This window comes from Aethina tumida, chromosome 6, assembly GCF_024364675.1.
Source record: "Aethina tumida isolate Nest 87 chromosome 6, icAetTumi1.1, whole genome shotgun sequence".
Taxonomy (NCBI): Eukaryota; Metazoa; Arthropoda; class Insecta; order Coleoptera; family Nitidulidae; genus Aethina; species Aethina tumida.
The window spans coordinates 11,801,627-11,826,664 of record NC_065440.1 but is presented as its reverse complement, the minus strand read 5'-3'; the positions used below and the strand labels follow the sequence as shown (position 1 = coordinate 11,826,664).

Genomic DNA, 25,038 nt, shown 5'->3' with positions numbered 1-25,038 from the left:
TAAATCTTTAAACTTATCATTGAAAATATTGAAATTTTCTTGAAATTCCTGTTTTTATTAATCTTTATTATTTCATATTATTAAATAAATTATTTTATTTAAATATTCATTGAATGGTTTCCAAAAATTGGGTAAAAAATTATTTAAGAAACTTAAAATAATTACTAAAATAATTTTAATAAGTTTTTATATATAATAATAATTTTAAAAGTCATTAAATAAGTAACTAATAAAATAAATCTTTAAACTTATCATTGAAAATATTGAAATTTTGTTGAAATTCCTGTTTTTTTTAATCTTAATTATTTCATATTATTAAATAAATTATTTTATTTAAATATTCATTGAATGGTTTCCAAAAATTGGGTAAAAAATTATTTAAGAAACTTAAAATAATTACTAAAATAATTTTAATAAGTTTTTATACATAATAATAATTTTAAAAGTCATTAAATAAGTAACTAATAAAATGAATCTATAAACTTATCATTGAAAATATTGAAATTTTGTTGAAATTCCTGTTTTTTTAATCTTAATTATTTCATATTATTAAATAAATTATTTTATTTAAATATTCATTGAATGGTTTCCAAAAATTGGGTAAAAAATTATTTAAAAAACTTAAAATAATTACTAAAATAATTTTAATAAGTTTTTATACATAATAATAATTTTAAAAGTCATTAAATAAGTAACTAATAAAATAAATCTTTAAACTTATCATTGAAAATATTGAAATTTTCTTGAAATTCCTGTTTTTTTAATCTTAATTATTTCATATTATTAAATAAATTATTTTATTTAAATATTCATGGAATGGTTTCCAAAAATGGGATGAAAAGTTACTTAAAAAACTGAATATAATTACTAAAATAATTTTATTATCTGAAGACTTTAAATAATAACAGAATGTGAGTTTTTTTATACATAATATTAATTTTAAAAGTCATTAAATATGTAACTAATAAAATGAATCTTTAAACTTATCATTGAACCCATTGAAATTTTGTTTAACTTCCTTTTTTTTAATCTTAATTATTTCACATTAATAAATAAATTGTTTTATTTAAATATTTATTGAATGGTTTCCAAAAATTGGGAAAAAAGTTACATAAGAAACTTATCTGAAGACTTTAAATAATAAGAGATTGTGAGATTTTTTATATATAATAATAATAATTTTAAAAGTCATTAATAAGTAACTAATAAAATGAATCTTTAAACTTATCATTGAAAACATTGAAATTTTGTTTAAATTCCGTTTTTTAATCTTAATTATTTCATATTATTAAATAAATTATTTTATTTAAATATTCATTGAATGGTTTTCAAAAATTGGGTAAAAAATTATTTAAGAAACTTAAAATAATTACTAAAATAATTTTAATAAGTTTTTATACATAATAATAATTTTAAAAGTCATTAAATAAGTAACTAATAAAATGAATCTATAAACTTATCATTGAAAATATTGAAATTTTGTTGAAATTCCTGTTTTTTTTAATCTTAATTATTTCATATTATTAAATAAATTATTTTATTTAAATATTCATTGAATGGTTTCCAAAAATTTGGTAAAAAATTATTTAAGAAACTTAAAATAATTACTAAAATAATTTTAGTAAGTTTTTATACATAATAATAATTTTAAAAGTCATTAAATAAGTAACTAATAAAATAAATCTTTAAACTTATCATTGAAAATATTGAAATTTTGTTGAAATTCCTGTTTTTTTAATCTTAATTATTTCAAATTAATAGATAAATTGTTTTATTTAAATATTCATAGAATGATTTCCAAAAATTGGGTGAAAAGTTACTTAAACAAACTGAAAATAATCACTAAAATAATTTTAATATCTACAGACTATAAATAATAACAAATTGTCAAAGTTTTTATATATAATAATAATTTTAAAAGTCATTAATAAGTAATTAATAAAATAAATATTTAAACTTATCATTGAAAACATTGATATTTTTGGTAAATTCCCTTTTTTTTTTAATCTCAATTATTTCAAATTAATAAATAAATTGTTTTATTTAAATATTCATGGAATGGTTTGCAAAAATTGGGTGAAAAGTTACTTAAAAAACTGAAAGTAATTACTAAAATAATTTTGATATCTACAGACTTTAAATAATAACAAATTGTCAAAGTTTTTATATATAACAATAATTTTAAAAGTCTTTAAATAAGTAATTAATAAAATAAATCTTTAAACTTATCATTGAAAACATTGAAATTTTGTGTAAATTTCCTTTTTTTTAATCTTAATTATTTCAAATTAATAAATAAATTATTTTATTTAAATATTCATAGAACGGTTTCCAAAAATTGTGTGAAAAGTTACTCAAAAACTGAAAATAATTACTAAAATAATTTTAATATCTGCAGACTTTAAATAACAACCAATTGTGAAAGTTTTTATATATAATAATAATTTTAAAAGTCATTAAACGTTGAAATTTTGTCTAAATTCCTTTTTTTTAATCTTAATTATTTCAAATTAATAAATAAATTATTTTATTTAAATATTCATTCCAAAAATTGGATAAAAATATATTTAAACAACTGAACATTAATAAATTAAATCAAGTATGTTAACTAAGTGATTATAATTATAGTTATGCATGTAAGAAATTATATATAGATATCATTTTTATCAACAAAGTCTATTTTATAAATCATTTCCATGAAAAGTATCAAGTTAATAAACAAAACATAAAAATTACCATATGAAATTACAGTCTGTTTTGCAACCATGTAACATGCATTATTTATACACACATGCAAAGGTCTCCTAATGAGAACCATAAAAAAATTATTAACAATTACATAATTTTACTGTTAATTTAACCACCACAGACAAAAAACCAAACATTCTGTCAAGAATGCAAAATGTATAACCGGATTGTTCCTGAAACTCAACAAACTATTAAACAAACAACAGCAACGAAAATATCAACGTGTAACGATCGAAATTGTTTATGTTTCGAAGAAAACAAAAATTGATAAGAGTTCCTAATATAAGTTGCTGTCGAAGAAGTGGTGGAACATTCAACACTAGATACCAATAACGAACACATCTAACGCAACATTCGTACTTGTACAAGAACAGTAAAAGTGATCGATACAAAGTCACAATGCCACCAAATGTAAGCTAATTTTTTTTTAAATATTTTCGTTCACTCTCACTCAATTTTTCATCCATTACTGTTGTATAATAATTTAAACTCTTCAATTTTTCCCTTCTTTAAACATTAACCTTTTTTCTAATGTGTTATTTCTGTTTAAAATCTCACTTTGTCATTTATATTTTCATTTTTCCTTTTTTTACTTTTGTAATTAATTTAATTTTTTTATTAGCTCGATTTTCTTATTTTTGTATTCATTAATCGTTAGTAATACAAAAAATAATTTGATTTTCCACTCTTTTACTTTCTTTTCTTCCTCTTGAATCATTTGTTTTGGACACAACTATTTCACATCAAAATTTTACTTTCATATTTACTCTCATTTAACTTATTGTAATTATGTACATATTTATTTCTTCTCTTCTTTTTTTCTGACTTAGTTTCATACTTCATACTTAAATCATTGTTTTCTTTACTACTTTACTTAACTTTATGTACTTTATGTCTTCTCTTTTTTCTTTTGACATAGCTTCATACTTTTAAATCATTCATTGCTTCACTATTTTACTTAATTACTATATTTAACCTTTCTTAAAACATTTTTATTCCACTAAGTTTTATTGTTATGTTCACTTCTGTTATTTGTTTTCAGTTTGTTACTAATATTGGCTTTTATTTATATATATTTTAACATTTACTTTGGTTATTTTAGCAAAACACACCAAACAACCAATCAGAAGTCCTGAGAATCGCAATCATCGGTCAGAGTCCCTTCGCCGTGGACTGCATGAACCTGCTCAAACAGCACGGCCACATAATCGTCGGAGTCTTCACCATAGCTGACAAAGGAAAGAAGGAAGACCCACTCGGTAAGACAACAAAACCATTGCATAACGTCACGATAACATCCCGACCCCCATTATCGTGGAATGCACGAACCGGTGGCCTGACACACAAAATTTTACAGCTAAAGCGGCACAAGAGTGCGACATCCCGACGTTCAAGATCAAAGCATGGAGGAGACAGGGCAAACCGATACCGGAAGTCCTAGACACTTACCGCAACGTCAACGCGGACCTGAACGTCCTCCCTTACTGCTCCCAGTTCATACCGATGGAGGTGATCAACCATCCGAGGTACAAGAGCATCTGTTACCATCCCTCCATCTTGCCGCGACATAGAGGTGCCAGCTCCATCAACTGGACCCTGATTTGCGGGGACAAAAGGGCCGGCCTCAGCATCTTCTGGGCCGACGACGGCCTGGACACCGGCCCGATTTTGTTGCAGAAGGAAACTGACGTACTCATCGACGACACGGTTGACACGTTGTACAAGAGGTTCCTGTACCCCGTGGGGGTGACATCGGTTGCCCGGGCCGTCGACATGGTGGCCGACGGCTCTGCCCCGCGAATCGTGCAAACCGAAAAGGGGGCCACGTACGACCCGATGCTCAACAAGCCGGAGCTGCAGAAGATTGACTGGACCAAAACGGGTTTGGAGCTGCACAATTTCATCCGCGGAATGGATTCGGTGCCGGGGGCTTCTTGCCTCTTAAAACTGCCGGGGAACGGCGAGTACCAAGAGGCCCTGCTCTTCGGCTCGAGCCTGTGGTCGTCCGACAAGCCGGAGGGGCAGGAAATACAAATAGAAGGTGCAACCCCCGGTTTAATTCACGAAGACGGTCTTCTATTGACTGGGTCGGACGGCAAATACGTGAACGTGACCAAAGTAAAAATCGGCGGTAGGATGAAGAACGCCGCCACGCTGGACCAGGCCCAGAAGCAGGTGGCAATCGAGTACACACCGGATGAGAAGCAACTCATTGAAAACGTGAGGGCAATTTGGGAGAACATCCTCAGCACAGAAATCGAAGATGAGTCTGACTTCTTTGAGTGCGGTGCAGGGTCGATGGATGTGGTCAGGTTGGTTGAGGAAGTCAAGGACCTGTTCAAGACTGAGCTGGAGAACGACGACGTGTTTATGGCGCCGGTGTTCTCTGAGTTTTGCCTCAATGTGGTGCAAAAGAGCCGCGGCGGCTCAGGAAGCATGGAGGTCGAATACAGGGCGGTAGAAATGGAGGTGAACAAAATGAAGATTAAGTTCCCTTGTCAGTTGTTCATCAACGGCGAGTTCGTTGATGCTGAAGACGGCAAAACCCTCCCCACAGTTAATCCAGCCAATGAAGAAGTCATTTGTAACGTAAGTATAATGTTCAATCTCGTTATTCACCCACCCATTAACCTTTTAAATATCACAGGTTCAATGCGCAAGCAAAAACGACGTGGACAAGGCGGTGAAGGCGGCCAAAAGAGCCTTCGAAACAGGCGAGTGGAGCAAAATCAACGCCAGGGAACGTGGCCAGCTCCTCTTCAAGCTTGCTGACTTGATGCAAGAGCACAAAGAAGAGCTGGCAACCATCGAATCCATCGACTCAGGGGCCGTCTACACGTTGGCCCTCAAAACGCACATAGGAATGAGCATTGAAACTTGGAGGTACTTCGCAGGTTGGGCGGACAAAATTCAAGGCTCCACCATACCGGTAAACCACGCCAGGCCCAACAGGAACTTGACCTTCACCAAGAAGGAGCCCATTGGTGTCTGCGGTTTGGTCACACCCTGGAATTATCCTTTGATGATGTTGAGTTGGAAGATGGCAGCTTGCTTGGCTGCCGGCAACACTGTGGTGATTAAACCCGCCCAGGTTTGCCCGTTGACCGCCTTGAAGTTCGCCGAACTGGCCGTCAAGGCTGGAATTCCTCCAGGTGTCATCAATGTCCTGCCAGGAACTGGTAAGATTGTCCCTTTAAACAATGTGGCGAGACAATAACTGTTTTGGTTTAGGTTCTGGAACTGGTAATGCCCTTGTCACCCACCCACTGGTAAGGAAGTTGGGTTTCACCGGCAGCACCGAAATCGGACAGGTCATCATGAAGGGCTGCGCCGAGTCAAACTTAAAGAAGGTTTCTCTAGAATTGGGTGGCAAGTCGCCCCTCGTGATATTCTCCGACTGTGACCTAGATAAAGCTGTGAGACTGGGAATGCAAAGTGTCTTCTTCAACAAAGGGGAAAACTGCATAGCGGCAGGTCGTATCTTCGTCGAAGACAGGATCCACGACGAGTTCGTCAGGAGGGTGGTGCAGGAGACCAGGAAGATCGCCATCGGCGATCCATTAAATAGATCGACGTCCCACGGTCCCCAAAATCATCTGGCCCATCTGAACAAGCTGCTCAACTACGTGGACATCGGTAAGAAGGAGGGCGCCAAGCTGGAGTGTGGCGGAAGACGTCTCGACAGACCTGGCTACTTCTTCGAGCCCACAATCTTCAGCAACGTGGAAGATCACATGTACGTGGCCAAAGAGGAGTCCTTCGGGCCCATCATGAACATCAGCAGATTCAACAACGGGTAAGTAATCACTTTAACCACTTCTTTACTGAGTTACTTACACATTCGTTTTATTTACAGTGACATTGACGGCGTTTTAAAACGGGCCAACGCCACAGAATACGGTCTTGCTTCTGGGGTCTTCACCAAAGACATTTCCAAAGCTTTGAAATTCGCCGAAAAAATCGAAGCTGGCTCAGTTTTCGTCAATACTTATAACAAAACGGATGTGGCGGCTCCGTTTGGAGGCTTCAAACAGTCCGGTTTCGGAAAGGATCTGGGACAGGAGGCTCTAAATGAATATTTGAAGACCAAATGTGTTACCATTGAGTATTAATTTGTTGGTTTTTATTTGTGTATGTCTTGATGTGTATTATATTAATATGTTGATTTATTTTAAGTTTATATTTAATAAATTTGGACTAGGATAAGTACTTGTGTGATTTAATTTTTCTGAAAAATTTTAAGATTTAATTAAATAAAATGCTGAATTTCACCAATAGGCAACCAACATTACATGTTAAGTAATGACTTAATGTGTTATGCATAAATATTTATGAAATATTCAACACTATTTGTTGAATATTAGCCAATTAGCCAATTTAACGATTTAAAACAAACATATTTATCATTAATTCATTTATTTTCAATACAACAAGGATTAAAATTGTTAAATTAACACAATTACATTAATGAGGTAATTTATTTAAATTATTCAAGTGATTATTGATAATTTTTATCGTTTGTTTTTGCTTATATCAACAAATAAATTAACATAACTGATATCGATTATCACCGTTTAAATTGACCGCTAACTCCCACTATCTCCCACAAGTCTAAAACCATTTTTCGACCCCAAAACACAACGAAAACGACGGACCAAAAAAAATGCCGCACTTGAGAATCGAAACAAACGTCCCCGAGGCGAACATTCCGAAAGACTTGCCGGCGAAACTGTGCCAAGTGTTGGCGAAAAGTTTGGGAAAGCCGGTCAGCGTAAGTTTGCCTTAATGTTTGTTGACAATTATGTAATTGTTGTTGTTTAGTACTGCGTTGCCACGGTTGTTGGGGGTGTGAACATGTCGTGGGGCGGCTCCACGGTGCCGTGCGCCCAGGCCACGCTCATGAGCATCGGGGCGTTGGGCGTCGAACCGAACAAGAAACATTCGGCCGCTATTTTCGAGGTTATCACCAAGGAGTTGGGCATTGCTGACGACAAGTATTGTTTTGGGTGATTTTGGTGATTTTGTTTTGTTATTCGATTGGTTTTTAGGATGTACATTCATTTCATGGATGCGCCCTCAGCAAACGTCGGATTCCAGGGCACCACCTTTAAGGATATTCTGGGTTGATCGGTGTTACACATTCTTAAAGATTATTTTTATAAGTGCTAAATGTTTAGATTGTAACTGTTAATAAATGATATGTGACTGTTTGTCCAGTTTTAACATATTTATTCCTATTAGCATGTTCATATTATTACACTAATTATAATAATGTTAACATTATTTTATTCTAATTTGAGTATCTTAAAGGTTTTCAGTTATTTGCCAATTAATTTCCTTAATTCAAATTATTTTACCATTATTGTACAAACTCCAAACTAGGTATAATATAATGTCTAAGGTGTCCTTTTGAGGCATTTATTGAGCACAGATGAATTAAAAATTAGTTGAATAAAATGTGTTCAAATCTAGGACATTTTTTAATAATATTTTAAATCAGTTTCAATCTTTACGAATTATATTCTACTCTAATAATTTTAGTCATTAAATTTGTCATTTTTATTTTATTAATTTGTTTTATGTTAATTCACTGTATGGTAGTTATTTCATTATAAGTCCACCTAAACAAAATCAGAAATGTTAACTTATTTTTTACTATTCTTTGTTTACTAATGAAATATTTTTTATAATATTTTAAATCAGTTTCTATCATAACAAATTATATTCAGTTTCTGATATTAAATTTGTCATTTTTATTTTGTTAATTTGTCTTATGTAAATTCATTGCTTGGAAGTTATTTATAAACTTACCAATTTTTATTACTGATTAAATATTTTCTTTAATAATTTAAATCAGTTTCTATGAGCAGAAATTATATTCTACTCTAAAAATATCTGACATAAAATTTGGCATTTTTATTTTATTAATTTAATTTAAGTAAATTTATTATTTTGTAGTTATTTTCTTATAAATCTCCCAATAAAAAATCAGAAATTTTAACTGATTTCTTACTAATCTTTTGTTCACTAATTAAATATTTTTTATAATATTTTAAATCAGTTTCTATCATTACAAATTATATTCTGTTTCTGACATTATATTTGTCATTTTTATTTTGTTAATTTGTCTTATGTAAATTCATTGCTTGGAAGTTATTTATAAACCTACCAATTTTTATTACTGATTAAATATTTTCTTTAATAATTTAAATCAGTTTCTATGAGCAGAAATTATATTCTACTCTAAAAATTTCTGATATAAAATTTGGCATTTTTATTTTATTAATTTAATTTAAGTAAATTTATTATTTTGTAGTTATTTTCTTATAAATCTCCCAATAAAAAATCAGAAATTTTAACTGATTTCTTACTAATCTTTTGTTCACTAATTAAATATTTTTTATAATATTTTAAATCAGTTTCTATCATTACAAATTATATTCTATTTTTCACATTAAATTTGTCATTTTTATTTTATTAATTTATGTAAATTGATTGCTTGGAAGTTATTTATAAACCTACCAATTTTTATTACTGATTAAATATTTTCTTTAATAATTTAAATCAGTTTCTATGAGCAGAAATTATATTCTACTCTAAAAATATCTGATATAAAATTTGGCATTTTTATTTTATTAATTTAATTTAAGTAAATTCATTATTTTGTAGTTATTTTCTTATAAACCTACCAATAAAATATCAGAAATTTTAACTGATTTCTTACTAATCTTTTGTTCACTAATTAAATATTTTTTATAATATTTTAAATCAGTTTCTATCATTACAAATTATATTCTGTTTCTGACATTAAATTTGTCATTTTTATTTTGTTAATTTGTCTTATGTAAATTCATTGCTTGGTAGTTATTATAAACCTACCAATTTTTATTACTGATTAAATATTTTCTTTAATAATTTAAATCATTTTCTATGAGCAGAAATTATATTTTACTCTAAAAATTTCTGATATAAAATTTGGCATTTTTATTTTATTAATTTAATTTAAGTAAATTCATTATTTTGTAGTTATTTTCTTATAAACCTACCAATAAAATATCAGAAATTTTAACTGATTTCTTACTAATCTTTTGTTCACTAATTAAATATTTTTTATAATATTTTAAATCAGTTTCTATCATTACAAATTATATTCTGTTTCTGACATTAAATTTGTCATTTTTATTTTGTTAATTTGTCTTATGTAAATTCATTGCTTGGTAGTTATTATAAACCTACCAATTTTTATTACTGATTAAATATTTTCTTTAATAATTTAAATCATTTTCTATGAGCAGAAATTATATTCTACTCTAAAAATATCTGATATAAAATTTGGCATTTTTATTTTATTAATTTAATTTAAGTAAATTTATTATTTTGTAGTTATTTTCTTATAAATCTCCCAATAAAAAATCAGAAATTTTAACTGATTTCTTACTAATCTTTTGTTCACTAATTAAATATTTTTTATAATATTTTAAATCAGTTTCTATCATTACAAATTATATTCTATTTTTCACATTAAATTTGTCATTTTTATTTTATTAATTTATGTAAATTGATTGCTTGGAAGTTATTTATAAACCTACCAATTTTTATTACTGATTAAATATTTTCTTTAATAATTTAAATCAGTTTCTATGAGCAGAAATTATATTCTACTTTAAAAATTTCTGATATAAAATTTGGCATTTTTATTTTATTAATTTAATTTAAGTAAATTTATTATTTTGTAGTTATTTTCTTATAAATCTCCCAATAAAAAATCAGAAATTTTAACTGATTTCTTACTAATCTTTTGTTCACTAATTAAATATTTTTTATAATATTTTAAATCAGTTTCTATCATTACAAATTATATTATATTTTTAACATTAAATTTGTCATTTTTATTTTATTAATTTGATTTATGTCAATTCATTGCTTGAAAGTTATTTATAAACCTACCAATTTTTATTACTGATTAAATATTTTCTTTAATAATTTAAATCATTTTCTATGAGCAGAAATTATATTTTACTCTAAAAATTTCTGATATAAAATTTGGCATTTTTATTTTATTAATTTAATTTAAGTAAATTCATTATTTTGTAGTTAGTTTCTTATAAACCTACCAATAAAAAATCAGAAATTTTAATTGATTTCTTACTAATCTTTTGTTCACTAATTAAATATTTTTTATAATATTTTAAATTATTACAAATTATATTCTATTTTTAACATTAAATTTGTCATTTTTATTTTATTAATTTGATTTATGTAAATTCATTGCTTGGAATAAATATAAACCTACCAATTTTTATTACTGATTAAATATGTTCTTTAATAATTTAAATCATTTTCTATGAGCAGAAATTATATTTTACTCTAAAAATTTCTGATATAAAATTTGGCATTTTTATTTTATTAATTTAATTTAAGTAAATTTATTATTTTGTAGTTATTTTCTTATAAATCTCCCAATAAAAAATCAGAAATTTTAACTGATTTCTTACTAATCTTTTGTTCACTAATTAAATATTTTTTATAATATTTTAAATCAGTTTCTATCAGTACAAATTATATTCTATTTCTGACATTAAATTTGTCATTTTTATTTTATTAATTTGATTTATGTAAATTCATTGTTTGGTAATTATTTTCTTATAAACCAACCATTTTTTTACTGATTAAATATTTTCTTTAATATAGAATGTAGAATAAGTTTCTATGGCTAGAAATTATATTCTACTCTAATATTTTCTGATACAAAATTTGTCATTTTTATTTTATTAATTTAATTTGCGTAAATTCATTATTTGGTAGTTTTTTTCTTATAAACCTATCAATTAAAAGATTTGGAATTTTAACTGATTTTTAAGTTTACTTATAAAATATTCTGAATTACTACAAATTTTATTCTACTCCAATAACGTATGGTTTTTAATTTGCCATTTCTATTTTATTCATTTAAGTTGTAAAAATTTATCAATATTTAAAAACTTGCATAATAACTCACACAATGTTAGAAATAAAACAAAAATCTGTTCATAAATACACCACGTATTTATTGTTTTTCCATTTTTTTACATATAATCATCAGTTAATTATAAAAACTCAGACGGACTCTTGCACTGGTGGTTCGTAGCCCTCTGGCTTGTCCACGTTGGAACCGCCCTCTCCGGACACGTCTCCACCTTTGCCGCCGTCACCGTGCAACTCCAACAGCTTGGAGAGTTCAAAGCGTGGCTTCTTCAGTACCTTCACTTTGCGAATGTACACGTCGTGCAGGGGGTAGATGCCCTGGCACGCCTTCTCGATGTCCTTGGCAATACTGTCGGGCAACAGTTTGTTCACCACCTCTTTCAAGTCGGATCCGGCGATGTCCCTGGTGATCAGTTCGACCATCTTCTTGCGGATAGCACGGACCTAAACCGGATAATAAATTCCCCATTAAAAACTCATCAAATCATCAATTACTTAGTAACATTGGGTTAGATTCAGAGTTTTATATATTATTTTGCGTCGTTAGGGAACAGAAGGTTATCTTCATGTTTGTATCAAAGCGAGCTGAGTGTCTCATCATGTAAATCATATTATTACTTCGACAACTTAATTTTTAAACACTTACTTGGGTGTGTTGTGCATAGCAGGTCTTCCTCTGCGACAATTGGTCCTTGTTGGTGAAACCAATGCAGAAAACCCTCAACAAATAACCGTCAGAGGTCTTGACGTCAGCAGAAGCTTCAATCAAGGTCTGCCATTTCTTGACCATAGATCTGAGTTTGTCGGTAGTCAGATCCATGCCGTGGAAGTTGGTCAGGACATTTCTGCCTATAAACAACAACAAATTATGTTACACTAAGGAACAATCACTGTAAGAACGTTGTAAACTGAAGTTGTAGACTGTTTGCTGTTCAGATTTATTAATATTTTTTGCGTCGTTAGGGAACATGAGGTTTTCATCATGTATGTATCAATGCGAGCTGAGTGTCTCATCATTTAAGCAACAGTATATACTTTGGAAGTCGATTAAAAGCAGTTACACACCTTGAACATCTTCAGCGATGAGCCTGAACTTCCTGAAGGACCTTTCGGCGTCCTTGTCGCTCTGCAAATCAGCCAGAGACACTTCAAATACTCTGTATTTGAGGCCTTCAGAGGCGATTTTGGTACCCTGGGTACGGTTGACGAGGGTCTTTCCCACCTGCCTGGTGGCGAACATTGAGGGAGCCTTCACATCGTACCAGTCTTTGCGGGTGAAGGGATCAACGCTAAAAAATAAAACACAATTAATTTGTTGCCCCCGGATCGCCAAAAATGGTTGGAACAGTTATAAAGTTCAGAGGTTTTATAAAAGTTTGCGTCGTTAGGGAACAGAAGATTTTCTTCATGTTTGTATCAAAGCGAGCTGAGTGTCTCATCATGGTAAATCGAAGGATTGTGCACGTTTTTCACTCACGAATTCGACGTTTAAAATAGGTGAAAGTCAACGCAAACATGCACTAACCTCACATCGTACGAATGTTACATCTGTTTTTTTCCCGGTCATCTTGCAACAATCGCGGTGAAAAACGGCAAAAACACTTCGTAAATTAATTAAGGTCGCGGTACGGAAAGTTATTTTTCACTTACACCTTCTTCTTGACTCCCTTTTTGCCACCTTTGGACAGTCCCTTATTTTTCCCAACAGCCATCGTTGATCGAACACACTGAAAAGAGAGCCGTGGAAGGAGATGACGGATGTTGTTGACGGGACTGGGGAAATTCTGGGGGATAACAGTGCTGCCAATCACCGCCAAATTTGAATCCCACCATAGACATTAAAACACGACTAGGGTCAATTCGGTTCTATTGCTCTAAATTATTTATGGGATGTACATAAAATGAAAAACGAATTACAAACTCAATGTTTGACATTTTTAAACCTAAATTCAATTTTTATAAATCAAATAATTGAGATTTATCAGTTTGCCCGAATGTCTACAAACATTTACGTTGATGGTCTCAGCTAACCTATTAATTTCAAATTAACAATTTGACATAACCAGTCGAATGGCACAAAACACAATTTCGCCAAATTCAAATAATGGAGCCACCGGAACCGCCGGACCCGGACGACTGTTGCAATTCCGGTTGCAACCCGTGCATCCTGGACGTCTACGAACAACAGTTACGTAAATACAACGAACAATCACAAATCAAACCCAACGGAACGTCTTGCATGTCTCCCGTAAAGTTTTCGGTGTTCAAAGTCAGCAACATTGTTCAGTACACCGCAAACACCCGCTTGTACACGTTCGATTTCGTACACTTCAACCGGGAGGACAAAAATCCGGACAAAAATTACGTGGTTAAGTACGAAGCAGGTCAGCACTTCTTTATCAAGGCTAAAAATCACGAAGGGGAGTTTTCTAAGGCTTACACACCTTTGAAACCCTCTGATTTGGGTGCGGAACAATTTGTGGTGTTGATTAAGTTGTACCGAAATGGGGAAATGTCTAATTACTTCAGGAAATTAAAGCTGAATGATTGTACCTTATGGAGGGGTCCATATGGTGATTTTCGTTTAAGTTACATGTACAAAAATATCTTGTTTATTGCACAAGGCACGGGAATTGCACCTTTCTATAGCATTATACAAAATATATTGAACAACGAAGACTGTGTTAGTTTTTTAAAACTGTTCTTTTGTTGTCGAAGCTGTGATGAAATACTCTTAAGGGACGAATTGTACAAGTTTTCGACGTTTTGGAATTTTACTTATGAGGTTTTCTTAAGTAGCTTAGATAATTTTAATTGTAAATACAATGAAACTGTACATAAAGAAAAATTGAGTGAGAAGCATTTGATGGAATACTTAGATAAAAACACTACAGAAGCTTTACAAGTTTTAATTTGCGGCAGTGAAGAATTTTCACTTAAGATTAAGAGTGATTTATTGAAAATACACTCAGAATTAAATGTTGTTGTATTCTAAAATAGTACAAATGTATTTGTTAGTAAATAAAAGATGTTTTATATGATTGAATAATGATTAATTAATGTAAATAATCGTCCATATTTGAAAATTTGTATCTTATTTAAGTTTATTTAAGCTGATAACATTATTAAGACTCTTAAAACTATGGTTTTCTTAAGTAGCTTAGACAATTTTAATCTTAAATACAACAAAATTGTATATAAAGAAAAATTCATCAGGAAACATTTGATGGAATATTTAGTTTTACAAATTTTAATTTGCTACAGAGAAGTTTTCATTTGAGATTAAGGATGATTTGATGAAAATAAACGCAGAATTAATACTTTAAATACAATTGTAGAGATTATTTGTCCATTAAACTGATAACATTGTAAAGACACTTAAATTAAAAACAATTATGCTTAAATATCTTTATTAGCAACTTCCAAAAATATTCATTGTGCAATTATACGGATTATTGCAGTTATTTCATAACAAATGGTGAAAGTTTTATGGTATTTGAGGCAGTGAATCACAAAACTCCTTAAACCTAAACCTTAATTGTAAAATACTGTGATAAAAGATCCATCAAACATTTCAAAAATAAATACAGTCACTTTTAACTAAAACAAAATTTATTTGTCAGGGTCCGAGCCTATCTTAATAATACAATAAAAAATAATAAAAAAAAACATTTGTCCATTCGTTAAAAACTATTCATTTCTGCATGCCCAGCAGCCTGCCTCAGCAGTATGTAGATCTTCTCCTTGATCCAGTCCTTGTTGTACGGTGCGTAAGTGTTCGTCGACTTCTGGTAAACGAGACAGCTCAGATCGCTCAACTGATCAACGAAATCGAACAGCTGGGTGATGTCGTAGGTGATGGTGGGCGTGTTGGGGTTGCGACGTTTCAGGTGTTCCTCGTAGATGCGGCACACGCCCTCCATGCACTCGTTCACCGATTCGTAGTCGCTGTAGGTGCGGGTCTCGGGGTTAGCCCCCGGTTGCACCAGGAGAATCGTGTGAGCCTGACAAATTGAGTGCGATTAGTGGATGGAGTTGGCATTTTAATTCGGCCGGTCTGTTTAAGGGTGAAACTTACCATTTTGGACGACGCGAGGGTGGAAAACACGCCCAAATGTTGTTTATATTTACTGTTTTTCTACGTTGTACCTGCGGCGATTGAGGTTATCTCTTGCAGTTTCGCCAATTGTATCTCGGCTATCACGTGCAACGTTGGTTGCGGTTTTATAACACTAAAAAAATAAAAAATCAGGTTCAATTAAGGCACAGTTGGATATTAATCACTTATTAACTTAACTTACAACTGGTGAGGCACAAACAATTCGTAGTACCGATGACAGAAATGATTTATTAAAAAATCAACAATTACGACAGCGCAGAGTTGGCGAACGTGGTTTCATAATAAATGTAACAAACGTCAAATCTGACAGTAAAACTGATTGATACAAAACAATAAAATGGATTTCGACGATTGTTTTTTTGTATGATGCGTCAAAAAATGCCGCCGTTCAGGAGGAAAAAGTCCGGGAAGAGCTTCCCAGTCAAAGTGTGCACGCTGGATGCGGAGCTGGAGTTTAATTTGGAGGTACAACATTGTTGTTTATGTACGTGAGTCATTGTTAAACAATTTGTTGCAGCTGAGGGCGACTGGCAGGGATTTGTTCGAACTGGTGTGTCGGACCATCGGGCTGAGGGAGACATGGTACTTTGGGTTGCAGTTCGAGGACTCCAAGGGTTTCATTTCCTGGCTCAAATTGGACAAAAAAGGTACTACAATTTATAAACAACTGTGTATGAATGACTGATTTAATGTTTTAGTGCAAGACCAAAGTATACAGAAGAATCACACCACTGCCTCATTCATGTTTCTCGCTAAGTTCTATCCAGAGGAGGTGGCGGAGGAGCTGGTGCAAGAGGTGACACAACATTTGTTCTTCCTGCAGGTGAAACAGGCCATTTTATCCATGGATGTTTACTGTCCTCCTGAGGCTTCAGTATTACTGGCCAGCTACGCTGTTCAAGCTAAAGTAAGCATTACAACTAACATTTATTTAGGACACTAAAGGTTTCAATTTTAGTTTGGGGACTTTGATGAGGATACTTATAAACCTGGCATGTTGGCGAGTGAAGACTTACTGCCACAGAGAGTTATTGATCAATACCAAATGACTTTGGAAATGTGGGAGGAGAGGATTAGAGTGTGGTATGCAGACCATCGAGGCATGTCAAGAGATGAAGCTGAGATGGAATACCTTAAAATTGCCCAAGATTTGGACATGTATGGTGTAAATTACTTTCCTATTTTAGTATGTAATATATTCACCAAATGTGTTTTTTACTGATTATCAATTGTTTTAGAATAAAAAAGAGACTGAATTGTGGTTGGGCGTTACTTCTGTAGGTCTCACGACTTATGAAAAGGAAAACAAGTTACAACCCAAAACGACTTTCACATGGTCTGAAATTAGACATATTAGCTTTGATGATAAGAAGTTTGTGATCAAAACGGTCGAGAAAAACTCGGCGAATTTGGTGTTCTTTAGCCAAAAAGTTCGCATGAACAAACTGGTAAGATTTGGAGAGAAATCCATTAGATTATTATAATTAAACACAAAACAATGTTGTCAAAGTTCCATTAATAATTTATTTATGTTCAAAATACAGTTACAAACAAGATTTTAATCTTTTAAATTGAAATCGGATAATTTAAATGCGATAAATTTTAATCTTTTAGATCGAAATCACTTGTAATTTAAACTGAAAAAGCACTACACAGTTCCGTCACCAAACATTCCTTCTCTCATTGCTTGTTGTCGGGTCGTATCTTGAAAAACTTCCTCGCCATCCGTTTCCACATCCTAGCGCCTTCCCTGACCACCCGTTCCTTCGGCCACGTCGGGTGCTCCGCCTTGAACTTCTCTAGGTACTTTACGAAGGGCATCACGAGCTTGCGCTCCTGGTTTTCCGTCCGTTTCGGCTGCGATATGCGGCTGTCGATGACGACCGGGGCAACGGCGGCGGCTCGGCGCCGCTTCGGTGCCTTGCGCTTGGACGTGCGACGCCTCGACTTAACGCTGCGACGGCGCTTCCTACTGTGACCTCTGCAGTGCTCCCTCATCTTTACTTTTTCGCTTGATTTATGAATCGGTTTGACTTTGATGTTTTGGCTGATCGTCATTGTTTCTGTTGTTGCTTAGATACTGGACCTGTGCATGGGAAACCACGACTTGTTTATGAGACGGAGAAAACCGGACTCCATGGAGCTGCAACAGATGAAGGCGGCCGCCAAGGAGGAGAAGCAGAGGAGGCAGGTGCAACGGAACAGGCTGGCGAGGGAGAAGCAGCTTCGCGAGGAGGCGGAACGTGAACGTGCCAACATGGAACAACGACTCATACAATATCAGGAGGAAATACGATTGGCCAACGAGGCACTCGTAAGTGATACCCAACAATTTGTCCGCCTTTGTCACATTTAGTTCGATTTACAGAGAAGATCCGAAGAAAGTGCCGATTTGCTGGCGGAAAAGAGTCGCGTGGCCGAAGAGGAGGCGATACTGTTGAGTCAGAAGGCGTCGGAGGCGGAGCAGGAGATTAAACGGTTGCGACTGACGGCCATGCGGAAGGACGAAGAGAAGGTGACGTTGGAGCGTAAGACCAGGGAGGCTGAAATGCTAACTGCTAGGCTGGTTGAGGAAAGCGAAAGGCGGGCAGCGGAAGCGGACAAACTGAAAGACGAACTGTTGAAGGCCAGGGCGGCGGAAAAGCAGGCGAAGGAGAAGCTGCTGGATTTCCTCAGCAGGTCCACGTACACAGCTTCCTCCGTCACCAGTCCTCTTTCCGTGAGTTAATTAACTTTTTAAATAAATTTTATCATTGATTTCCGAAGCTTTTATTGATTTTTACAAAGAATTAAGAGTGTCTGTTTTATTTTACTGTTTATAGCTTTGAATACGTTGATTTCCTAAGTTTCTGTCGACTTTTTAATGAAAAGTCCCACTTTATTAAACTGTTTTGGCCCTGAAATCGTTTAGTTTTGAAGCTTTTACTGATTTTTTAGAAAGAGTTAAGAGTGTCAGTTTTATTTTACTGTGTATAACTTTGATTCCTTTAATTTTCTAAGCTTTTATCGACTTTTTAAGGCAAAATTCCAACTTTATTTAGCTATTTTTCTAGCGTAGTAGTTGATTTCCGCAACTTTTACCAATGTTTTCAAGAAGATGTTGTTTCAGAGCGTCCCTACGTTGTACAGCGCTCCACTGAGTCCCACTCTTGCCCCAGAACTGAACATGCTGGACATGGACGTCAACACATCTCCGGACTTGAACCTGAACATGAATTCCTACGATCTAATCGCACACGGCGATGCCGACCAACTATCTTTGGAAATAGAAAAAGAACGGTAAAATTTAACTAATTATTTCAATTTTTAGTACATTTTCGTTGTTAATTGTAGGGTGGAATATCTGGAGAAGTCGAAACACCTTCAAAACCAATTGAGGGAGTTACGGTCGGAAATTGAGGTGCTGAAAGTAGGTGATAAACAGACAGATTTCGATCACCTGCACGAGGAGCAGGTGAAGCTGGGCGAAAACAAATATTCGACGTTAAAAAAAAGCAAATCCGGCTCGACCAAGTCACGTGTTGCCTTTTTTGAAGAGTTATGATCTATGCTAATCCGTTTTATTTTACAGTTGGAATTTATCAGATATTTTACATCATGACAAATGTTATTATTATTAAGTAGTAAACTATTTTTAAGTATTTTTATGGTTGGTTTTATTTTGTTTTGGCAAATTGTTGAATTTGCATAATAAATAATACAATAAACATATTTATTCTTAAATATATAGTACAATTTTGTCCAGTAACTCGTTATATGCACTTAGACTTTTGTTTTCGAGATTACAATTAGATTAACTGTATAAATGCACATTTCCAACAATAATAATGTAAAAAAGGAATAATTTTATTCAATTCTTCTTGTACTCTATTCTTTCCACTTTCACTTCATCACCCACTAATTGGTACACATATGTTACTACTGTAGTGTTTTGAATATCCATCAACACGAAGGAGGGAGTGATTGACCTGAAACAACAAACATAAAACCCAAACCCAATTAATTTTAATGTAAACATACGTATCCAGAGCATTATACGATCCTGTGGCGGAGCCGGGATTAATGTAGAACTTGTTCTCGTGTTCGTACGCCTCGAACTTATGCGTGTGTCCCGATATCAAAATATCGACGTCCAGCTGTCGCTGTATTAACGCCAGCGACTCGGGATCGCCCCACGGCACCACCTGGTGCCCGTGCGACAGCCCGATGCGGAACTGTCCCACCGTCACCACCTTCTGTTCCGGATAGTTGGAATTGTCATCGAAGTCGCCCCTCACTACATGGACGTCGCTCGCCAACGTTTTCAAGTAGTCGTACGACTCTTTGGTGCACAGGTTGCCGGTGCACAGTATGTGCTGGATGCGTCCGGGCACCAGGAGCTTTTTGAACTTGGCCGGCAGACTGCTGCATCGGTACGGAATGTGGAGGTCTCCTAACACTAATACCAGCTAAAAAAACAAACGGGTCAGGTGGGTGAGTTGTTGTTTTTGTTGTTCCCGATTCGTTTTTACCATGGTGTTGAGGCGTTTTTGTCCGGGTGGTTTGTAATTGTTGCCGGAAATTTATAAACAGAGGCGTTTTTTTACGATTTATTTATGACGGTGACATTTCAGGTGGTCTGTCAAAATTTATGACTGTCGCCGCGTATTGTTTTCAACGTTAATTTGTTAATTTAATGTCATTAAAACAGGCGTTATGGGCAATGGAAGGTAATTCAATTAAAATTTATGATTATTAATTTTTTGTTATTAATTTTTACCTAACTTTAAAGAGTCAAAATGTCAACAACAATTGGTTTTTACTGATTTACCTTGAAATGAGTATTAACTGCACTTAAAGTAACGTTTATTTAATTATAAAATAGAGTTATATATTAATTTATATCAAAAATTTAGTAATTTTAAAAAATTGATTGATTGAGTAGAAATCTGTAATCATTAGAGAGGACTCCTATCATGGGGACGGGGAGCAAATACGTCACAGTATTTGTGCAACTCAATTTAAAACAATAAAATTCACTGCGTACTTGTAAGTTTTCAATTAACAACAAAAACCGACTAGCAACAAATAAAATTAAGTAATTCTTCCAAAATCTGCAACCGTTTGAAGACGTGACCGCCAGATGGCGGCACCGCGCGTCGCTGATCTAGGTGGCGCCGTCGCATGCGCCATTTTATTTGGCGTTCCGGCATCGGTGCAGTTTGTTTTCATTTTTCGGCGACCGTAGCTCCAGCGCATCGAACATGTCCAGCAGCCGCAACGATTGCAGGATCTACGTGGGCAATCTGCCGCCCGACATACGCACGAAAGACATCCAGGATCTGTTCTACAAGTTCGGCAAGGTGACGTTCGTCGATCTGAAGAACAGACGCGGTCCACCTTTCGCGTTCGTCGAGTTCGAGGATCCGAGGTAAATAGTGCGGGCCCACGGACGTGCGGCTTAATTGAACGGATCGCGGTCGATTGTCGGGCAAACATCCGCATCCGTTGTTTACGAGGAGTTTTTTAACCTGAGCAACGTTGCCACCTAGTCTTGCTGTTGGCGTTCCGTGTACTTTTTATTGTTGTTCGAGATTTATTGCGTTGATAAAAAATAATCTGGGTTAATTTACAATTGCGAGGTAAATAAACCAGGTGGGGAACCTGCGATAACCGTACTTGCACGTTGTTTTTTGTTTACATAATTAATTAGGCAACAGTGTATGCAGGTTGGTGAGTCATGTGTCAAAATTTTATTAACCACTTAATTTTTTAATGTTTTAATAAGTAATTGCGTTATATTAACATTAAACTAAAGTTACAGCAGTTTATACGCACATTTTTGGGGGGTATGTTTACTTTGGTCATGTCTCAGAACATTAATAACACATTAAACTGTAGCTAATTACTTAATAATATTTTAGGGACGCAGACGATGCCGTGCACGCCAGAGACGGCTACGACTACGACGGCTACCGGTTGCGAGTTGAGTTCCCCCGAGGAGGTGGCCACGGTGGCTTCCGGGGTGGACGTGGAGGTGGCGACCGAGGTCGCAGCTCCCGAGGCCCCCCAGCACGTCGTTCACAGTTCCGCGTCCTCGTCACAGGTACAATACACTTAACTAAACAAGGTACGTTGTTGTTAGCCCGGCGTTTGTTGTAGGTTTGCCACCCTCGGGCTCGTGGCAGGACCTGAAGGACCACATGCGTGAGGCGGGCGACGTGTGCTTCGCCGACGCCTTCAAAGACGGCTCGGGTGTCGTGGAGTTCTTGCGTTACGAGGACATGAAGTATGCCATCAAAAAATTGGACGACTCACGGTTCAGGTCGCACGAGGTAAACTCCCGTCAGGTTGTTTCGTGTGTATTAACTAATCGTTCGAATTTAATCTACAGGGTGAAGTCTCCTATATTAGGGTGAAGGAGGATAGGGGCGGCAGCGACCGTCGTTCGGGCGGCCGCTCACGCAGTCGTTCGTACTCGCCGCGCCGAAGGGGCTCGCCCACTTACAGTCCGGTGAAGCGGAGCTATTCGCGCAGTCGCAGTCGCACCTAAAACCGGGGTCACGCACGTTTAAGTACGTATCCACACTATCTCCCCAAAATCCACAAAAAAAAAAAATTAATACGACAGACAGGCCAAGCCAACTTTTTATTGAATTAAATATTATGGTTTTAGTTTTTAAAAGTAAACGAAACAACCATATTTGGAATATAATGATTGTGTGATTCGGTTGTTTTGAATTGTTTATGATTCCCCAGTTTTTTTAGCAATTTTTATTCAGACTAGAAAGATGTCGAGTTCAGTTGTGCTCTGCTGTACATATTTGTTTTTGGATCGCGGTTTTTACTAGTAATTGAACTGGACAACTTTCCACCACTGATGACTTATTTATAATGTAGCATTTGTACCTTTAATTTTTTTGTTTGACTTGTATGTGTAACATTATAAATTTATTGAAAAAGGCAACAAGAACAGCTATTTACTAAATATATAAATAAATCTATATAGAATTATGTATTTACGTGTATGTGTAAGAGACTAATTGTATTTTGTTTCTTTTTTGTTCTATTATTGAACCGTCGTTGGATAAATGAATACATTGTCTGGAATAAATAGAGATTAAAGTAAACAAATGGTTTTTACCTAACTAAAAAATAAAAACACTTTGTCAAAACCTGTGGAAGGATGCAACCGGATAGAAAGAATGCTAGAGAGAGAGAGGATTTTAGAGGACTCGGTGTGTAAAGAGCGATTTTTTGCAGTCAGGAGGATTTTCATTCTAAAAAAACACTAAGTAACGTTTACTAATAAGTAAAAAAGGGGATACAAATTTAAAAGTCGAGGAAAAATATAAAACCGGAACAGGATTTTAGGATCGGACTAAAAATGCTGGACATTGGTCAAAACGTTGTTTCAGTCAATGTCCAGCATTTTTTCGAAAAATCATTTGACCGGAACCGGATTGTAAAACGCAGAGTACACTCGGACGGAAGGATTTCAGGAAATTATAGGATCCTCCGTCGCTTTCACTTGTTGGATTAGGATTGTAATAAGTTGTTTAAGGATTTCGGATGGCTAGGATCCCATTTCGGTAAATACCCCGCATTTAATATGCATTTTTTGGTTGTTTTTTATTTTACGATTTACTCAATTTTATAAAGGCATAACAGTTTCACCCCTCACTTATCTGATCTGAATTATTATTGAGTACAAGTTGTTGAAACTGTTGTGGTTTTATTTAATTTTTTAAGCTTTGCAGTATCTTGTATATAACCTAAGTGTTTTTTTTTTTTCATTTTAATTAACTGCAAAATCATCTCTTTCCTTTCCACCCTCTTTTTAAAAACAAATGGCATTTGATTAAAAACTGGTTTAACGATGAAATTAGTATTCAACGAAAACCTAAAAACTGCATGCATCAAACTCATTTCAACACGATGTTTTTCACGAATACATATTTTTGTCTTAAGCCCCGTCTTTGAATCAAAACGATTAATGAAAAATAAAAATAAATCCTCCGCAAAACCACACAAAATGTTCTACAAAACCGTATATTTTAATGTAGGTCTTTTCTCTCCATGGATTTGGAGACGAGCATTGAAAATTTGTGTGTTGTTTCTCCGTGGGACACTTCTTGAAGGATTATTATTGACTGTAGGATTTTCGTAGTTGGTAGGATCTCTCTCTGTTAGGACGCGGATGTTTCGGGATTCGGGAGTCCAGGTATTTGTTTTCCTCCTTAAAACGCAGAACTTACCACGGTTTTGCGGTTGTTGAATTTTCTTGGGAAATTTGACACGTGCTGGTTGGTAAGTTCTGCGTTGTTTAGACTAGTTCCTTATTTAGGTATGCAGTTTTCTTCAATAAAGTTCTACCAATTGAATAATATGTCTTATTTATTTATTACCTCTTTTTTGTAGCAGCTATTAATACAATAAGTCACAATTTTTATAATATACCTTAATAAAATTTCCGTCGTTATAAGACAAACAAAACACCTTCATTAAGAGTTTAATGCTGAATATTAAATATTGAAAACTGTAAAGAATTTTTGAAAAACATTAATATTAGTCTCTTTATAAATTTACAATAATAATGAATAAAAATAATTTTTGAACAAAACTAACTTCGATTATTAATAATGTTTATGTAATAACTGATAAAAAATTATATTTAAAGTTGACCTGTTCCCTCTTTGTTAATCATAAATGAAACATAAAAATGATGTAATAATTATAAAAATATTATTCAATAAATATTTGATTATTTAATAATATTCATTATCAGTGCAACTTTGAACATTTTTTTTGATGAATTGTATATTGTTTTTATTGATATTTCAATTAGGCAATTTTCCTGCCTGGTAATTTATTTACTATGTAGTATTTGTTGTACCTTTAATTTTTGTTTGACTTGTATGTGTATTCCGGCGGCCGTTCACACAGTGGTTGGTACTCGCCTCTTCGATGGGGCACGCCCACTTACAGTCAGTTACAGGTGAAGCAGAGCTGTTCGTGCGCAGTCGCACCAGAAATCCGGGTCACGCCCCTTCAAGTACGTATCAACACTGTCTCCCTAAAAATCCACAAAAAATATTAACTTTTTACTGAATTAAATAGTATGTCAAACAAAACAACCATATTTAGAATATATAATGATTGTGTGTTTCGGTTGTTTTGAATTGTTTTATGATTACCTAGTTTTTTAGACAATTTTTGGTCAGATT

The 25,038-nt window shown here is 33.8% G+C and overlaps 8 protein-coding genes across 11 annotated transcripts; 5 read left to right on the top strand and 3 right to left on the bottom strand.

Annotated features, from left to right (window-relative positions):
• The first annotated feature begins 3,032 nt into the window (after positions 1 to 3,032).
• Positions 3,033 to 6,957, top strand: LOC109602753 (cytosolic 10-formyltetrahydrofolate dehydrogenase). Its single transcript, XM_020019187.2, has 6 exons — positions 3,033 to 3,159; positions 3,851 to 4,007; positions 4,106 to 5,337; positions 5,396 to 5,927; positions 5,980 to 6,544; positions 6,605 to 6,957. The coding sequence occupies exons 1-6, from the start codon at positions 3,148 to 3,150 to the stop codon at positions 6,858 to 6,860; spliced, it is 2,754 nt and encodes a 917-aa protein (XP_019874746.2). The 5' UTR covers positions 3,033 to 3,147; the 3' UTR covers positions 6,861 to 6,957.
• A 386-nt stretch (positions 6,958 to 7,343) lies between these two features.
• On the top strand, positions 7,344 to 7,958 carry LOC109602756 (D-dopachrome decarboxylase-A). The gene is made up of 3 exons (XM_020019190.2): positions 7,344 to 7,519; positions 7,570 to 7,742; positions 7,797 to 7,958. The coding sequence occupies exons 1-3, from the start codon at positions 7,412 to 7,414 to the stop codon at positions 7,873 to 7,875; spliced, it is 360 nt and encodes a 119-aa protein (XP_019874749.1). The 5' UTR covers positions 7,344 to 7,411; the 3' UTR covers positions 7,876 to 7,958.
• Positions 7,959 to 11,772: 3,814 nt separating this feature from the next.
• LOC109602755 (40S ribosomal protein S3a) lies at positions 11,773 to 13,501 on the bottom strand. The gene is made up of 4 exons (XM_020019189.2): positions 13,363 to 13,501; positions 12,778 to 13,001; positions 12,359 to 12,561; positions 11,773 to 12,156 (listed from the first exon to the last, which is right to left on the bottom strand). Exons 1-4 carry the CDS (start codon positions 13,422 to 13,424, stop codon positions 11,845 to 11,847), a joined length of 801 nt encoding a protein of 266 aa, XP_019874748.1. The 5' UTR covers positions 13,425 to 13,501; the 3' UTR covers positions 11,773 to 11,844.
• A 255-nt stretch (positions 13,502 to 13,756) lies between these two features.
• On the top strand, positions 13,757 to 14,761 carry LOC109602754 (NADH-cytochrome b5 reductase-like). The gene has a single exon (XM_020019188.2). It carries the CDS (start codon positions 13,817 to 13,819, stop codon positions 14,705 to 14,707), a length of 891 nt encoding a protein of 296 aa, XP_019874747.2. The 5' UTR covers positions 13,757 to 13,816; the 3' UTR covers positions 14,708 to 14,761.
• Positions 14,762 to 15,105: 344 nt separating this feature from the next.
• On the bottom strand, positions 15,106 to 16,100 carry LOC109602752 (enhancer of rudimentary homolog). Its single transcript, XM_020019186.2, has 3 exons — positions 16,014 to 16,100; positions 15,791 to 15,944; positions 15,106 to 15,716 (listed from the first exon to the last, which is right to left on the bottom strand). Exons 2-3 carry the CDS (start codon positions 15,791 to 15,793, stop codon positions 15,396 to 15,398), a joined length of 324 nt encoding a protein of 107 aa, XP_019874745.1. The 5' UTR covers positions 15,794 to 15,944; positions 16,014 to 16,100; the 3' UTR covers positions 15,106 to 15,395.
• Positions 16,101 to 16,102: 2 nt separating this feature from the next.
• LOC109602751 (merlin) lies at positions 16,103 to 19,477 on the top strand. The gene is made up of 9 exons (XM_020019184.2): positions 16,103 to 16,297; positions 16,350 to 16,479; positions 16,531 to 16,739; positions 16,791 to 17,018; positions 17,071 to 17,280; positions 17,910 to 18,146; positions 18,201 to 18,551; positions 18,942 to 19,111; positions 19,166 to 19,477. The coding sequence occupies exons 1-9, from the start codon at positions 16,196 to 16,198 to the stop codon at positions 19,374 to 19,376; spliced, it is 1,848 nt and encodes a 615-aa protein (XP_019874743.1). The 5' UTR covers positions 16,103 to 16,195; the 3' UTR covers positions 19,377 to 19,477.
• Positions 19,478 to 19,530: 53 nt separating this feature from the next.
• Positions 19,531 to 20,526, bottom strand: LOC109602750 (vacuolar protein sorting-associated protein 29). Its single transcript, XM_020019183.2, has 3 exons — positions 20,344 to 20,526; positions 19,853 to 20,280; positions 19,531 to 19,800 (listed from the first exon to the last, which is right to left on the bottom strand). The coding sequence occupies exons 1-3, from the start codon at positions 20,344 to 20,346 to the stop codon at positions 19,683 to 19,685; spliced, it is 549 nt and encodes a 182-aa protein (XP_019874742.1). The 5' UTR covers positions 20,347 to 20,526; the 3' UTR covers positions 19,531 to 19,682.
• Positions 20,527 to 20,988: 462 nt separating this feature from the next.
• LOC109602749 (serine/arginine-rich splicing factor 1B) lies at positions 20,989 to 24,198 on the top strand. Of its 4 annotated transcripts, none has more exons than XM_049968790.1 (5): positions 20,989 to 21,242; positions 21,736 to 21,917; positions 21,974 to 22,146; positions 22,206 to 22,386; positions 23,878 to 24,198. In XM_049968790.1, the coding sequence occupies exons 1-4, from the start codon at positions 21,076 to 21,078 to the stop codon at positions 22,362 to 22,364; spliced, it is 681 nt and encodes a 226-aa protein (XP_049824747.1). In that variant the 5' UTR covers positions 20,989 to 21,075; the 3' UTR covers positions 22,365 to 22,386; positions 23,878 to 24,198. The 4 variants fall into 4 exon arrangements, 3 of the variants coding, with proteins under 3 accessions (XP_049824747.1, XP_049824746.1, XP_019874741.1); XM_049968789.1 differs by having other exon boundaries at positions 22,929 to 24,198; XR_002191767.2 differs by having other exon boundaries at positions 20,990 to 21,242; positions 22,206 to 23,403.
• Positions 24,199 to 25,038: the final 840 nt, after the last annotated feature.

Excerpts from the sequence above, each read along its gene's own strand:
- LOC109602753 (XM_020019187.2), top strand. Across the intron at positions 4,008-4,105 it reads AAAGAAGGAAGACCCACTCG|CTAAAGCGGCACAAGAGTGC; the intron begins GTAAGACAACAA and ends AAAATTTTACAG. Across the intron at positions 5,928-5,979 it reads CAATGTCCTGCCAGGAACTG|GTTCTGGAACTGGTAATGCC; the intron begins GTAAGATTGTCC and ends GTTTTGGTTTAG.
- LOC109602750 (XM_020019183.2), bottom strand. Across the intron at positions 19,801-19,852 it reads TCGTATAATGCTCTGGATAC|GTCAATCACTCCCTCCTTCG; the intron begins GTATGTTTACAT and ends TTGTTGTTTCAG.
- LOC109602751 (XM_020019184.2), top strand. The coding sequence starts at position 16,196 with ATGATGCGTCAAAAAATGCCGCCGTTCAGGAGGAAAAAGTCCGGGAAG. Across the intron at positions 16,298-16,349 it reads AGCTGGAGTTTAATTTGGAG|CTGAGGGCGACTGGCAGGGA; the intron begins GTACAACATTGT and ends AATTTGTTGCAG. Across the intron at positions 18,147-18,200 it reads GATTGGCCAACGAGGCACTC|AGAAGATCCGAAGAAAGTGC; the intron begins GTAAGTGATACC and ends TTCGATTTACAG.
- LOC109602749 (XM_049968790.1), top strand. The coding sequence starts at position 21,076 with ATGTCCAGCAGCCGCAACGATTGCAGGATCTACGTGGGCAATCTGCCG. Across the intron at positions 21,918-21,973 it reads GTTCCGCGTCCTCGTCACAG|GTTTGCCACCCTCGGGCTCG; the intron begins GTACAATACACT and ends CGTTTGTTGTAG. Across the intron at positions 22,147-22,205 it reads CACGGTTCAGGTCGCACGAG|GGTGAAGTCTCCTATATTAG; the intron begins GTAAACTCCCGT and ends TTTAATCTACAG.
- LOC109602756 (XM_020019190.2), top strand. The coding sequence starts at position 7,412 with ATGCCGCACTTGAGAATCGAAACAAACGTCCCCGAGGCGAACATTCCG. Across the intron at positions 7,520-7,569 it reads GTTTGGGAAAGCCGGTCAGC|TACTGCGTTGCCACGGTTGT; the intron begins GTAAGTTTGCCT and ends GTTGTTGTTTAG. Across the intron at positions 7,743-7,796 it reads TTGGGCATTGCTGACGACAA|GATGTACATTCATTTCATGG; the intron begins GTATTGTTTTGG and ends ATTGGTTTTTAG.
- LOC109602755 (XM_020019189.2), bottom strand. The coding sequence starts at position 13,424 with ATGGCTGTTGGGAAAAATAAGGGACTGTCCAAAGGTGGCAAAAAGGGA. Across the intron at positions 13,002-13,362 it reads AAGGGAGTCAAGAAGAAGGT|CGTTGATCCCTTCACCCGCA; the intron begins GTAAGTGAAAAA and ends TTTATTTTTTAG. Across the intron at positions 12,562-12,777 it reads CATCGCTGAAGATGTTCAAG|GCAGAAATGTCCTGACCAAC; the intron begins GTGTGTAACTGC and ends TGTTGTTTATAG.
- LOC109602754 (XM_020019188.2), top strand. The coding sequence starts at position 13,817 with ATGGAGCCACCGGAACCGCCGGACCCGGACGACTGTTGCAATTCCGGT.